The sequence below is a fragment of the Anomaloglossus baeobatrachus genome, chromosome 1, assembly GCF_048569485.1.
Source record: "Anomaloglossus baeobatrachus isolate aAnoBae1 chromosome 1, aAnoBae1.hap1, whole genome shotgun sequence".
NCBI lineage: Eukaryota > Metazoa > Chordata > Amphibia > Anura > Aromobatidae > Anomaloglossus > Anomaloglossus baeobatrachus.
Genome location: NC_134353.1, coordinates 49110709 through 49125333, shown reverse-complemented (window position 1 = coordinate 49125333; position 14625 = coordinate 49110709). Strand labels below are relative to the sequence as shown.

The 14625-nt window shown below is 53.0% G+C and overlaps 1 protein-coding gene across 1 annotated transcript in view; it reads left to right on the top strand.

Moving 5' to 3' along the window:
* The first annotated feature begins 408 nt into the window (after nucleotides 1-408).
* Nucleotides 409-14625, top strand: part of SUCLG1 (succinate-CoA ligase GDP/ADP-forming subunit alpha) — an 85610-nt gene continuing 71393 nt past the window's right edge. Inside the window, 1 exon segment of the mRNA XM_075332607.1 lies at nucleotides 409-566. Within this exon segment, the coding sequence (XP_075188722.1) occupies nucleotides 533-566 (34 nt within the window). The 5' untranslated portion in view covers nucleotides 409-532.

The following is a 14625-nucleotide window of genomic DNA, read 5'->3' as shown; positions in this document are numbered from 1 at the left end:
ACTGTCTGCTATGAATCCTTTCTGCATCCAGGTGGGACCTGGTTAGGACGCTGCTCTCTTCCGGCAGTGTAACGGACAGCTCCGGCGGTCTTGATTAGTAATAGTAGTATCGGGCAATGCTAATGATACCTTAGGGGTCCTGACAGTTAAGGACCTCTCATGCAGTGATGACGTCAGCCCCGGGGACATCATTGCTAGTCAGGCAGTGTTATGGCCAGCTCACCTACCGCCTACTACGGTATGAATTATTTTCTGTAGGCAGGCCCCCCGAAGACTAGTTGCTAGAATGTATGGGTTCCTTCTAGGTATGACGTCATTTAAACACGCCTCCTTGCATGATTATTGTGGGCTGGAGGAAACATGGTCACGCCCACTAACCTGGAAGGAGCCCATACATTCTAGGCTTAAGCAGGTGAGACGTGGTGCGCCTTTCCGGCAGTGATTGGGCAGCCCCGGGGGCCTGTGCTGACCTCTAGGCTCCGCCTCTTCCTGTAGCTGGGCCCCGGGCTGTCATTGGTGAAGGACCCGCACCATGTTCCAGGGAAGGCTCTTCGCCCGCTTTCTGGGTGAGTTCTCCGGTGTGTGCGGGGCCGGGCGGGCTGTCTCCGCTGCAGGGACGGGGTGGCCCGGGGTCTCCTGTCATGTGCAGCAGGGAGGGGTGTAAATCTCTGGTTGTCATGGTTACTCAGGCTAATAAAGCGGTGTGTGCGGCGGGTGTCTCGCTGTGTGCGGTGCCGGCCCCTCCTGTGCTGCTGTCTGAGGCTGCGGGGTCTGCACTGTCACTGGCGTCCTGTGCTGCGCTGCCATACTGCTCCCCCCCAAGGTCACGTCTGCTGCGGCCTGTAGAGAGCTGGAGCCTTGCTGGCAGTGAATAGAAACTTGTGCAGGTCCAGCACGGCTCACAGCTGCAGACATGTCACTCATAGTGATGGGCTGGGACAGAAGTGCGCGGTCAGGGCATGCTGGGAGTTGTGGTGCTGCTGTGGAGCCGCACGTTGCTGGTGTACACCCCTCCTGTACGGGCTCCGCACTGCACAGTTCTGTCTGATACTTTGTCACTCTCGGTCCTCACTGTCTTGTTTGTCCCGATACACTGTATCAAGCCCTCAGCTACGGCGGGCTGTCAATCACTGCAGGGGAGTGGGGGGCCCATTAAGGATGAGCTGCCGTCAATCACTGCAGGAGAGTGGGGCGCATTGAGGATGAGCTGCCGTCAATCACTGCAGGGGAGTGGGGTGCGCATTGAGGATGAGCTGCCGACAATCACTGCAGAGGAGTGACGGGCCCATTAAGGATGAACTGCTGTCAATCACTGCAGGGGAGTGGGGGGGCGGCGAATTGAGGATGAGCTGCCGTCAATCACTGCAGGGGAGTGGGGGGCGCATTGAGGATGAGCTGCCGACAATCACTGCAGGGGAGTGGGGGGGGGACGCGCATTGAGGATGAGCTGCTGACAATCACTGCAGGGGAGTGGGGGGGGGGCGCATTGAGGATGAGCTGCCGACAATCACTGCAGGGGAGTGGGGGGGCGCATTGAGGATGAGCTGCCGACAATCACTGCAGGGGAGTGGGGGGGGGGGCGCATTGAGGATGAGCTGCCGACAATCACTGCAGGGGAGTGGGGGGGGGGCGCATTGAGGATGAGCTGCCGAAAATCACTGCAGGGGAGTGGGGGGGGGGGGCGCATTGAGGATGAGCTGCCGAAAATCACTGCAGGGGAGTGGGGGGGGGGGGCGCATTGAGGATGAGCTGCCGAAAATCACTGCAGGGGAGTGGGGGGGGGGCGCATTGAGGATGAGCTGCCGACAATCACTGCAGGTGAGTGGGGGGGGCGCATTGAGGATGAGCTGCCGACAATCACTGCAGGGGAGTGGGGGGGGCGCATTGAGGATGAGCTGCCGACAATCGCTGCAGGGGAGTGGGGGGGGGCGCATTGAGGATGAGCTGCCGACAATCGCTGCAGGGGAGTGGGGGGGGGGCGCATTGAGGATGAGCTGCCGACAATCGCTGCAGGGGAGTGGGGGGGGGGTGCATTGAGGATGAGCTGCCGACAATCGCTGCAGGGGAGTGGGGGGGGCACATTGAGGATGAGCTGCCGACAATCGCTGCAGGGGAGTGGGGGGGGCACATTGAGGATGAGCTGCCGACAATCGCTGCAGGGGAGTGGGGGGGGCACATTGAGGATGAGCTGCCGACAATCGCTGCAGGGGAGTGGGGGGGGCACATTGAGGATGAGCTGCCGACAATCGCTGCAGGGGAGTGGGGGGGGCACATTGAGGATGAGCTGCCGACAATCGCTGCAGGGGAGTGGGGGGGGCACATTGAGGATGAGCTGCCGACAATCGCTGCAGGGGAGTGGGGGGGCACATTGAGGATGAGCTGCCGACAATCACTGTAGGGGAGTGGGGGGGGCGCATTTAGGATGAGCTGCCGACAATCCCTGCAGGGGGGGGCGCATTTAGGATGAGCTGCCGACAATCACTGCAGGGGAGGGGGGGGCGAATTGAGGATGAGCTGCTGACAATCACTGCAGGGGAGTGGGGGGGGGCGAATTGAGGATGAGCTGCCGTCAATCACTGCAGGGGAGTGGGGGGCGCATTGAAGATGAGCTGCCGACAATCACTGCAGGGGAGTGGGGGGGCGCATTGAGGATGAGCTGCTGACAATCACTGCAGGGGAGTGGGGGGGCGCATTGAGGATGAGCTGCCGACAATCACTGCAGGGGAGTGGGGGGGCGCATTGAGGATGAGCTGCCGACAATCACTGCAGGGGAGTGGGGGGGCGCATTGAGGATGAGCTGCTGACAATCACTGCAGATCTAAAGGAGCTGAACCCCCGGTAATCATTAAAGTTTTGGCCAATGACTGAGTTTTCCCGCAGAGGCTACTATGGACTAAGGCGGGCTTTGCACGTTGCGACATCGCAAGCCGATGCTGCGATGTCGCACGCGATAGTCCCCGCCCCCGTCGCAGCTGCGATATCCTTGTGATAGCTGCCGTAGCGAAAATTATCGCTACGGCAGCTTCACATGCACTCACCTGCCCTGCGACGTCGCTCTGGCAGGCGACCTGCCTCCTTGTTAAGGGGGCGGGTTGTGCGGCGTCACTGCGACGTCACACGGCAGGCGGCCAATGTGTGCTGCCGCAGGAGCGAGGAACAACATCGGACCGTCGCGTCAGCGTAATTATGGATTACGCCGACGCTGCACCGACGATACGATTACGACACTTTTGCGCTCGTTAATCGTATCATCTAGGCTTTACACACTGCGATGTCGCCTGCGATGCCGGATGTGCGTCACTTTCAATTTGATTCCACCGACATCGCACCTGCGATGTCGTAGTGTGCAAAGCCCGCAAAAGTATGGTATTGCAACCGTAAATTTTAAGTAAACATTATTATTATTATTATTAGTTATTTCTATAGCACCAATATATTCTGCAGCGTTTTACAATTCAGAGATTCATATATAAACTTATGTAACAGTTATAGATAATTAAAGCAGAAATAATAATGACCCTGCTAATAAGAGCTTACAATCTACAATGGGGTGAGGGTGACTTATTAATTATGACAGTCCAGCCGTCGTGACCAAACGGGAGACAGATAAAAGGCTGCAGGAGCCGGTCACCAGCCAATATATACAGTGCATATGTTCAGAGAAGTAGTGAATGGACTGTATAGAAAAAGACTTTGATTATGGAAGGCCGCTCCAAAATATGGGTTTAGGGAGCATCTAATCAATGGGAGCCCCTCAGACCCGACAGAGAACAAAACTGGCACACACGGAGTAGATGAGCGGTTACACGACTACAACTCTGGCCTGATGGGGCGAGAACCCTACGTAATTCCCAAATGAAAGGCTTTTTATGTAAAGTGACGGCTGCAGATTAGTCTGTGACTTCCAGGGATGAGATTGTGTTAGAGGCAGATGTGATTGTGATGCAGGAAAAAGAGGAAATGGGGCCGAGCCGAGGCGGGCGGGGAGCTGCGGGGGCCGAGCCGGGCAGGAAGTGAAAATACGCTGGTGATCCCCATCCTTAGGCTGCGCTCACACCAACGTCTTTTCGGTCCATTTTCTGTCTGAAAAGAGAAAAATAATCTCAGCTGGACACCGCATGGATGTTCATGAATTATCTGTCTGAAATATGTCAAATATCTCAGCGTGAACTAATGCCTTCCATATTTCAGATAACACTCCCCTATTCAAGTCTATGGGCATGGAGAGAAAATCCGATCTCGTCCGTATGACGATTGAGTTTTACACATACGTTGTCCTCCTATGGAAACTATTGACCTTGCGGAAAGTAATAAAAATGCCTTAAAACATATTCTCTCTCTCATTATTCTGGCATTTGGCAAATATAAATAATTTTGGTTCCTAACTGACCTAAAATGGGAAAGGTTTATTCTGATTTCATGTCAGATAGTGAGAAAAACCTGCAGATGTGTCTTTTTATAGAGAGCGGAAGGAAAACCTGCAGATGTGTCTTTATAGAGGGCGGAGGGGAAACCTGCAGATGTGTCTTTATAGAGAGCGGAGGAATAACCAGAAGATGTGTCTCTATAGAGAGCAGAGGAATAACCTGCAGATGTGTCTTTATAGAGAACGGAGGGGAAAACCTGCAGATGTGTCTATATAGAGAGAAAGGAAAAACCTGCAGATGTGTCTGTATAGAGAGCGGAGGGGGAACCTGCAGATGTCTTTATAGAGAGCGGAGGGAAAAACCTGCAGATGTGTCCGTATAGAGAGCAGAGGGAAAACCTGCAGATGTGTCCGTATAGAGAGCGGAGGGAAAAACCTGCAGATGTCTTTATAGAGAGCAGGGGGAAACCTCTGGTTTCAACTATATACGTGTTGAGTGTGTCTATATAAAGCTGTTTCTCTATTGTTTTTTTCTGATATTTGGTGTTTTCTTTGTGAACCAGAAGGCTCAGGATGAACAGTTAATAAGTTCCGTTTTTGACAGAGATTACTTCTGGGTATAGACCACCCCGCTTACTTCTTTCACCGTACGGGGGTCCTCGTTCTGCGCTCAGCAGTTTTTGGCCCTGGCTGTTCTTTCTGATATTAGGGTCCTGAGCACGGCCCCTTCTCTGTGCCCCTCTTAGGTTTATTGGCAGGGTGTCTTCATACAGGAGGACTTCTAGGATGTGTTCACATGTGGCAGGTTTTTTTTTGTACACCTGGCTGCAGGTTTGGGGCGTCCTGCTGGATCTGCACTGAGCGCACGTCTTCCCCCTGTTTCCATCTGTTCCATCTTTTTACCTGGTTAATCTGGAGAAAGAATCCCAAACAGGTCTCAAAGTCCAAGGCTGTAACCTGCAGACAATTCCCCTCAGACAGGATCTCTCCAGCCGGTGAACTTTGCTCTAATCCTCCACATTAGTTCTAGGGCAGAGCCTGATCCCTGCAAACCAGATCATGTTACATCGTTAACCCTATAGTTGTAAGATGGCAAAAGTTACTGGTATTACTTTGTTTATTCTACAGAGTTAAGTAGCGAGGGCTGTGATTTCATGATAGTGATGAGCGGGCACTACCATGCTCAGGTGCTCAGTACTGGTAACTAGTGATGAGCGGGCACTACCATGCTCAGGTGCTCAGTACTCATAACTAGTGATGAGCGGGCACTACCATGCTCAGGTGCTCAGTACTCATAACTAGTGATGAGCGGGCACTACCATGCTCAGGTGCTCAGTACTCGTAACTAGTGATGAGCGGGCACTGCCATACTCGGGTGCTCTGTACTGGTAACTAGTGATGAGCGGGCACTACCATGCTCGGGTGCTCAGTACTGGTAACTAGTGATGAGCGGACACTACCATGCTCAGGTGCTCAGTACTGGTAACTAGTGATGAGCGGGCACTACCATGCTCAGGTGCTCAGTACTCATAACTAGTGATGAGCGGGCACTACCATGCTCAGGTGCTCAGTACTCATAACTAGTGATGAGCGGGCACTACCATGCTCAGGTGCTCAGTACTCGTAACTAGTGATGAGCGGGCACTGCCATACTCGGGTGCTCTGTACTGGTAACTAGTGATGAGCGGGCACTACCATGCTCGGGTGCTCAGTACTGGTAACTAGTGATGAGCGGACACTACCATGCTCGAGTGCTTAGTACTCGTAACTAGTGATGAGCGAGCACTACCATGCTCGGGTGCTCAGTACTGGTAACTAGTGATGAGCGGACACTACCATGCTCGGGTGCTCAGTACTCGTAACTAGTGATGAGCGGGCACTACCATGCTCGGGTGCTCAGTACTGGTAACTAGTGATGAGCGAGCACTACCATGCTCAGTTGCTCAGTACTGGTAACTAGTGATGAGCGGACACTACCATGCTCGGGTGCTCAGTACTCGTAACTAGTAATGAGCGGGCACTACCATGCTCGGGTGCTCAGTACTGGTAACTAGTGATGAGCGGGCACTACCATGCTCAGTTGCTCAGTACTCGTAACTAGTGATGAGCGAGCACTACCATGCTCGGGTGCTCAGTACTCATAACTAGTGATGAGCGGGCACTACCATGCTCCGGTGCTCTGTACTGGTAACTAGTGATGAGCGGACACTACCATGCTCGGCTGCTCAGTACTGGTAACTAGTGATGAGCGGGCACTACCATGCTCGAGAGCTCAGTACTGGTAACTAGTGATGAGCGGGCACTACCATGCTCGGCTGCTCAGTACTGGTAACTAGTGATGAGCGGACACTACCATGCTCGGGTGCTCAGTACTGGTAACTAGTGATGAGCGGGCACTACCATGCTCGAGAGCTCAGTACTGGTAACTAGTGATGAGCGGGCACTACCATGCTCAGGTGCTCAGTACTTGTAACTAGTGATGAGCGGGCACTACCATGCTCGGGTGCTCGGTACTCGTAACTAGTGATGAGTGGGCACTACCATGCTCAGGTGCTCGGTACTCGTAACTAGTGATGAGCGAGGACTACCATGCTCAGGTGCTCAGTACTTGTAACTAGTGATGAGCGGGCACTACCATGCTCAGGTGCTCAGTACTTGTAACTAGTGATGAGCGGGCACTACCATGCTCGGGTGCTCAGTACTCGTAACTAGTGATGAGTGGGCACTACCATGCTCGAGGGCTCAGTACTCGTAACTAGTGATGAGCGGGCACTACCATGCTCAGGTGCTCAGTACTCGTAACCAGTGATGAGCGGACACTACCATGCTCAGGTGCTCAGTACTCGTAACTAGTGATGAGCGGGCACTACCATGCTCAGGTGCTCAGTACTCGTAACTAGTGATGAGCGGGCACTACCATGCTCAGGTGCTCAGTACTCGTAACCAGTGATGAGCGGACACTACCATGCTCAGGTGCTCAGTACTGGTAACTAGTGATGAGCGGGCACTACCATGCTCAGGTGCTCAGTACTCGTAACCAGTGATGAGCGGGCACTACCATGCTCTGTGCTTCATTATACTCCCTACTTGAGTACTGAGCATAATGGAAATCAATGGGGGGCTCGAGCACTTTTCCCGATTTCTGAGTCCCCCATTGTCTTCCATTATACTCATTACACGAGTCGCGCCCCTCTGAGCATTAATGCTGGTTATTGGCACCTGAGCATGGTAGTGCTTGCTCATCACTATTGATACTCTCCTGCTTTACCCTATTTTTATGACATGTAAACACACCAAGCAATATTGTTTGCTTGGAAAAAGATCACAAAAATAGTGTTTTTTTTCTGCAGAAAATTTATGAACCCCGTGGTCCATTTTTGTACAATTTCGCACACACAAGTCAGGGGATATCACAAGACAAAAAGTGGAAAGTGACTTCTATAAACCCCCAAATGATAAATCTGTCATAAAGCTTATTACAAAGTAACGTAACTATAATATATATATATATATATATAACAGCCAGAAGGAAGGAAATCCAGCAGAAGCCCTGGAATAATGGAAATATACGGTGTAAGTAGTTAAGACCCACTTCTGACATAGGTCAGTCTCCAGCTTGTGTGTTTAATGCCGGCACATTGCTTATGCCTAGTGTAGGGTCTGTACTGGCCTAAAATGCGTGAGCCGGTGATGGGTCCGTCTTAAAAGAGGATTGTAACTACCATATTTTTCGTTTTGTAAGACGCACCCCAAATTTAGAGCGAAAAAAGGTTAAAATAAAAAAATTGAGGTCCGTCTTATACTCCGGTGTTGTCTCACCATAAGGGGGCGGCAGCGGTGGTGAAGCCGGTCACAGGACTGCACTAGCAGTGGTGGCGGGTCTGCGGTGGCAGCAGCAGGTCCGCGGTGTCTACGGCGGGTCTGCGGCGGCTCGCTGGTGTCTGCGGCGGCTCGCTGGTGTCTGCGGCGGCTCGCTGGTGTCTGCGGCGGCTCGCTGGTGTCGGTGGTGGTAGTGGTGGGTCGGTGGTGTCAGCGGCAGGTCGTGGTGGAGCAGGCTGGTGCCGTGAGTGTCCCAGTTTGTACACAGTCCCTGTTCAAATGATGGCGCCCAGAGCGGAGCTCTCACGTGCTGACTCCCGGCACCATCATTTGAAACCGGACCACGGACAGACTGGGACACTCACCGCACAGCCACCACAGTCCGTCCGCCCACACAGAGTGGCAGCCAGCAAGCTGCCCACTTGTACAGAGAGGCAGCCGGCACCGACAGGCACCTGGCCACCCACCTGCACACACAGAGCTGCACCGACAACCCCTCCCCCCAGTAAGCTATATTCGGATTTTAAGACGCACCCCTCATTTTCCTCCCAAATTTTTGGGAGGAAAAGTGCGTCTTATAATCTGAAAAATATGGTACTTAATTAGTAAATCTTTCATGTTCGCCGCCATTTTTCTTGCTGAGTTTCTTTATTACCAGGCACAGTCCGTGACAGTGCTGTCTAGACTTGGTGTGTGTCAGTCCTCGCGTTCCTTTCCCTCGGCCTTGGCTCGGGAGCGGGAGTAGCACCTCTGACCCACTGACACCCGCAGCGTTTCTTTTGATCCACCAGCCTGGCACAACGTGACGTGCATCACACCTCACCAAAATAGGTCGGAGGCGCTATTCTCACACCGGGTCCGTGGATCACTTCTGTGGCCTTTGGATCTGGATGTGCGAATACAGCAACACTTTGTGTTCTTGCTGCACAGAGAAATGTGTACAATTTACTTCCCGATACTAACTCAGTAAGAAAGATGGCCGCCTGTGACATTGATCATTCCCCTGTACAGCAGCCAGTGATCCCAGGAAAGGGGAGAACACGAGTAAAGGTCCCTCTACCACCCTCTCGCCTACCACATGTTACTGTCCTCGTTTTCTGTGTCCCCCCAGGACCAGTCCTCACAAGTCACCCATTTTATCAGTCACAGCATGTAATGTATTTTTCCTTTACAACCTCCAGTGACCATTTTCCTCATGTTATCCTCCACAGGGAAGGCTGAACCACTCCATGTCACTCCCCCATTACCAGTCTCCTTGAGTTCCTGTCTTGCCTCCCTACTGTTTACACCTGGGGAAGGGTACACATCGGCTTTTCTTCATATTATCCACCCCCCCAATGGTGTTACTGTCATCTTACCGATGCTGTTCAGCCTCCAATAACTTTGAGGATACAGGAGATCTTCCAGTTATCGCTCCTCTCACCAGTTGTAGAGGATTTGTGCCCCCTGATTGCCACTTTTTCAAAGTAGCTGTAATAACTACACATCCAGGGCGCGGGGCTTAACGTCACACGCTCCATGACGGATATATCCGTCAAAGGTCGTGAAGGGGTTAAACAGATCTGTTCAGAGGGGGCCTAAAAAAAAATATTTTTTTTTATATATATATATAGTGTGTGTGTGTATGTATACATATGTACAGTGTGTGTGTGTGTGTATACATATATACAGTGTGTGTGTGTGTGTGTGTGTGTATGTGTGTATATATATATATATATATATATATATATATATATATATATATAATTATATATACATACACTGTATGTGTATCTTACAGTGTGTATATATATATATATAATTGCCTTATTCTGTCTGTCTATCTGTCTGTCATGCTCCGAAATTGTGTCCTTACGGTGACACAAAGCTGATTGGCCGCTGGGCTCGCCATGGCCCCGCCCCCCCACACGGATTGGCCTCTCGCCCCGGCTGTCTGCAGGCCCCGCCCCCCTCACGCAATGCACGCTCGCTCTGGCCCAACTGACAGGGAGCTCCGATTCCCAGGTGAGTACACACACACATCAGATCACACTCACTCTCACACTCACTCTCACACTCACTCTCACACTCACTCTCACACACACCTCACACATCACAACATGCTGGGATATCGCTTGCTTCTACACCGGCTCCGTCAGGATCCCGGCAGCGCCAGACATAACCTTGCGATGCTGGGATCTTGACGGAGGCCGTGAAAGCTGGTAACCATTATAAACATCGGGTAACTAAGGTCCCTTAGTTACCCGATGTATATCATAGTTACCAGTGTACACCGGCTCACACTCACTCTCACACACATCACACACACATCACATCGCATCCACACATCAAGGTCCTGCAGCTGCGGAACATACACACACACACAAATCAGATCATACTCACACACACCTCACACATCACATCGCATCCACATACTCACAACATCCTGGGATATCGCTTGCTTCTCGGCGGCGATACTGTGCAGTTGTGAGCTTCCAGGACCTGCCGGGGGATCACATGGCCAGAAGCATGTGATATCCCCGGATGTTGTGAGTATCAGCGCGTATGTGCAATATCGTCAGTGTGTGTGTCTTTGTGTGTGAGTGGATGCGATCGGGTGTGTGTGAGTGGATGCGATCGGGTGTGTGTGAGTGGATGCGATCGGGTGTGTGTGAGTGGATGCGATCGGGTGTGTGTGAGTGGATGCGATCGGGTGTGTGTGAGTGGATGCGATCGGGTGTGTGTGAGTGGATGCGATCGGGTGTGTGTGAGTGGATGCGATCGGGTGGGTGTGTGTGGATGCGATCGGGTGGGTGTGTGTGGGTGTGTGTGAGTGTCGGCAGAGGAGCACGGCGTGCTGGACGAGGCTGAGAGGACAGAGGCTGATCCTGGGGAAGGCTGGGATGGGGAGGCTGATGCTGGAGACGGAGAGGCTGATGCTGGGGACAGAGAGGCTGATGCTGGGGACAGAGAAGCTGATGCTGGGGACAGAGAGGCTGATGCTGCGGGAGGCTGATGCTGGGGACAGAGAGGCTGATGCTGGGGACAGAGAGGCTGATGCTGGGGACAGAGAGGCTGATGCTGGGGACAGAGAGGCTGATGCTGGGGACAGAGAGGCTGATGCTGGGGACAGAGAGGCTGATGCTGGGGACAGAGAGGCTGATGCTGGGGACAGAGAGGCTGATGCTGGGGACAGAGAGGCTGATGCTGGGGACAGAGAGGCTGATGCTGGGGACAGAGAGGCTGATGCTGGGGACAGAGAGGCTGATGCTGGGGACAGAGAGGCTGATGCTGGGGACAGAGAGGCTGATGCTGGGGACAGAGAGGCTGATGCTGGGGACAGAGAGGCTGATGCTGGGGACAGAGAGGCTGATGCTGGGGACAGAGAGGCTGATGCTGGGGACAGAGAGGCTGATGCTGGGGACAGAGAGGCTGATGCTGGGGACAGAGAGGCTGATGCTGGGGACAGAGAGGCTGATGCTGGGGACAGAGAGGCTGATGCTGGGGACAGAGAGGCTGATGCTGGGGACAGAGAGGCTGATGCTGGGGACAGAGAGGCTGATGCTGGGGACAGAGAGGCTGATGCTGGGAGGAGAGAGGCTGATGCTGGCGCAGCATGGCGGATGGAGCACGTTTGGGAGTGCGCAGCATGGCGGATGGAGCACGTTTGGGAGTGCGCAGCATGGCGGATGGAGCACGTTTGGGAGTGCGCAGGATGGGAGATGGAGCACGATGGGGAGTGCGCTGCATGGGGGATGGAGCACGATGGGAAGTGCACACCTCCCCCCAACACACACATATGCGCGCGCACTGCACAACACACCACACCACACACACACACTGGGAACCACAAACAACTGCCCTACACAGACACCCACACACACAGACAACGCTGCACACACAAATATACGCACATACCGCACAACACGCACATTGCACAAAACATACCTCCCCCCAAAACACACCACACACACACAAACTGCACAACACACACACAACGCTACAGACACACAGCGCTCCACAAACAACGCAACACACAAACAACACCGCTCTCACCCCCCATCACACCCAGACAACATCCAGAACATGTACAGCGCCCTACACAAACACTTGGTAACTACACACAACAACATCTATATATATATATATATATATAACAAAAATCATACATGAACTACACAATACGTAAATTCTAGAATACCCGATGCGTAGAATCGGGCCACCTTCTAGTATATATATATAATATACAGTGTGTGTATACATACATACATACATACAGTGTCTGTGTATAATATATATATATATTTCAGGCACAAAGAACAATGAGCTTCACATGTTTGGATTAATTATCTCTTTCTTTGGCGCTCCATTGGGAGACCCAGACAATTGGGGTGTATAGCTATGCCTCCGGAGGCCACACAAAGTATTACACTAAAAGTGTAAAGCCCCTCCCCTTCAGCCTATACACCCCCCGTGCTGCCACGGGCTCCTCAGTTTTTATGCTTTGTGCGAAGGAGGCAGACATCCACGCATAGCTCCACAGCTTAGTCAGCAGCAGCTGCTGACTATGTCGGATGGAAGAAAAGAGGGCCCATAACAGGGCCCCCAGCATGCTCCCTTCTCACCCCACTCTTGTCGGCGGTGTTGTTAAGGTTGAGGTATCCATTGCGGGTACGGAGGCTGGAGCCCACATGCTGTTTTCCTTCCCCATCCCCCTTAGGGCTCTGGGTGAAGTGGGATCCTTTCGGTCTCCAGGCACATGAGACCGTGCTCCATCCACAGCTCCTGAGGACTCTGCTGGATAGGAGCCGAGTATCGTTCAGGGACATGGCCCTGCTACTTTGAGGTACTCTGTGTCCCCGTGGGGACCGCGCACAGCAACACTCCAGCATTGCTGGGTGTGCTAGTGCACCGGGGACCGCGGCGCTGACTGCGTTTGTGCCTTTACACACTGCAGCGTCGCTGAGTGTGTTAGTGTATGGGGACTGCCGCGCTAACCGCCGCTGCCATTGTTATCACTGCGGCGCGGCTGGGACTGTTAGTGCGCCGGGGACTTCCGCGCCGACCGCGCTTATACGGCGGCCGCACTTAGAACTTTAGTCCCCGGCTTTTGCGGCCTAGTCTCATTCTTTTCCCGCCCCCAGGCCTGCCAGTCAGGGGAAGGGCGGGACGCTGTAAAGGACATCAGCAACTGAGGCTGGAGCATGCTTTGCATACTCCACCCCCCTCACTGTACACAGTGGGGCACCAGATTCCCGCACTTTCTAGGGCACGCCGACGGCCCCCTCCTCTCCTCAGGACGCCGGCAGCCATTCCTGTCAGCTCTGCTAACGCTGGAGAAGGGAGACAAGCTAAGGGAGACCCAGGCAGGAATTCTGGTGACCACACAACCGCATTGCGCGGGCGGTAAGCAGCACCTAGGTGCTGGCCCCACTGGTGCAGAAGTGTACTTATAGATTATATGATTATAGGCTATACTTTACACTGTATGGTGACGGTTGTTTTTGGCTATATACCCTCCTGTATTGCTCAGAGGAGACAACAGCATGTCGTCCACAAATAGCAAGGGTGCCAAAGCACAGACTTGCTATGCTGCCTGTGCAGCATGTACGGCTATACTGCCGGCAGGTTCCACTGACCCTCATTGTGTGCAATGCTCGGCCCCTGTGGCACTTTCTCAGCCGGAGCCTCTGCTAAGGGTGGCCCAGGGAGAACCACCTGTTAACACTGTCCAGGTGACAGGGACGGAGTTTGCAGTTTTTACTGAAAGACTTTCTGAGACTATGGCTAAGATATTAGAAGCCTTGCAGTCCAGGCCGGCATCTCAAGCCATGGGCACTGTGGAATCATTGCCCCCTGGTCCCCCTCAGTTGGAACAACAATGTTCTCCCGGGGTGTCTCATAGATCCCAGAGTGAGGTCTCTGACCTGGACCGCAGCCCCAGACCACCTAAGCGAGCTCGCTATGAAATCCCCTCGACATCATCACATTGTTCAGGGTCTCAGCGAGAGGACTCTCTGTATGATGAAGCGGAGCTAGCTGATCAGGATTCTGATCCTGAAGCCGCTCTCAACCTTGATACTCCTGATGGGGACGCCATATTGAATGATCTTATTGCGTCCATCAATCAAATGTTGGATATTTCTCCCTCAGCTCCTCCAGTGGAGGAGTCAGCTTCTCAGCAGGAGAAATTCCGTTTCAGGTTTCCTAAGCGTACAATGAGTATGTTTCTGGACCACTCTGACTTCAGAGACGCAGTCCAGAAACACCGAGCTTGTCCAGATAAGCGTTTTTCCAAGCGCCTTAAGGATACACGTTACCCCTTCCCCCCTGACGTGGTCAAGGGCTGGACTCAGTGTCCCAAGGTGGATCCTCCAATCTCCAGACTGGCGGCTAGATCCATAGTTGCAGTGGAAGATGGAGCTTCACTCAAGGATGCCACTGACAGACAGATGGAGCTC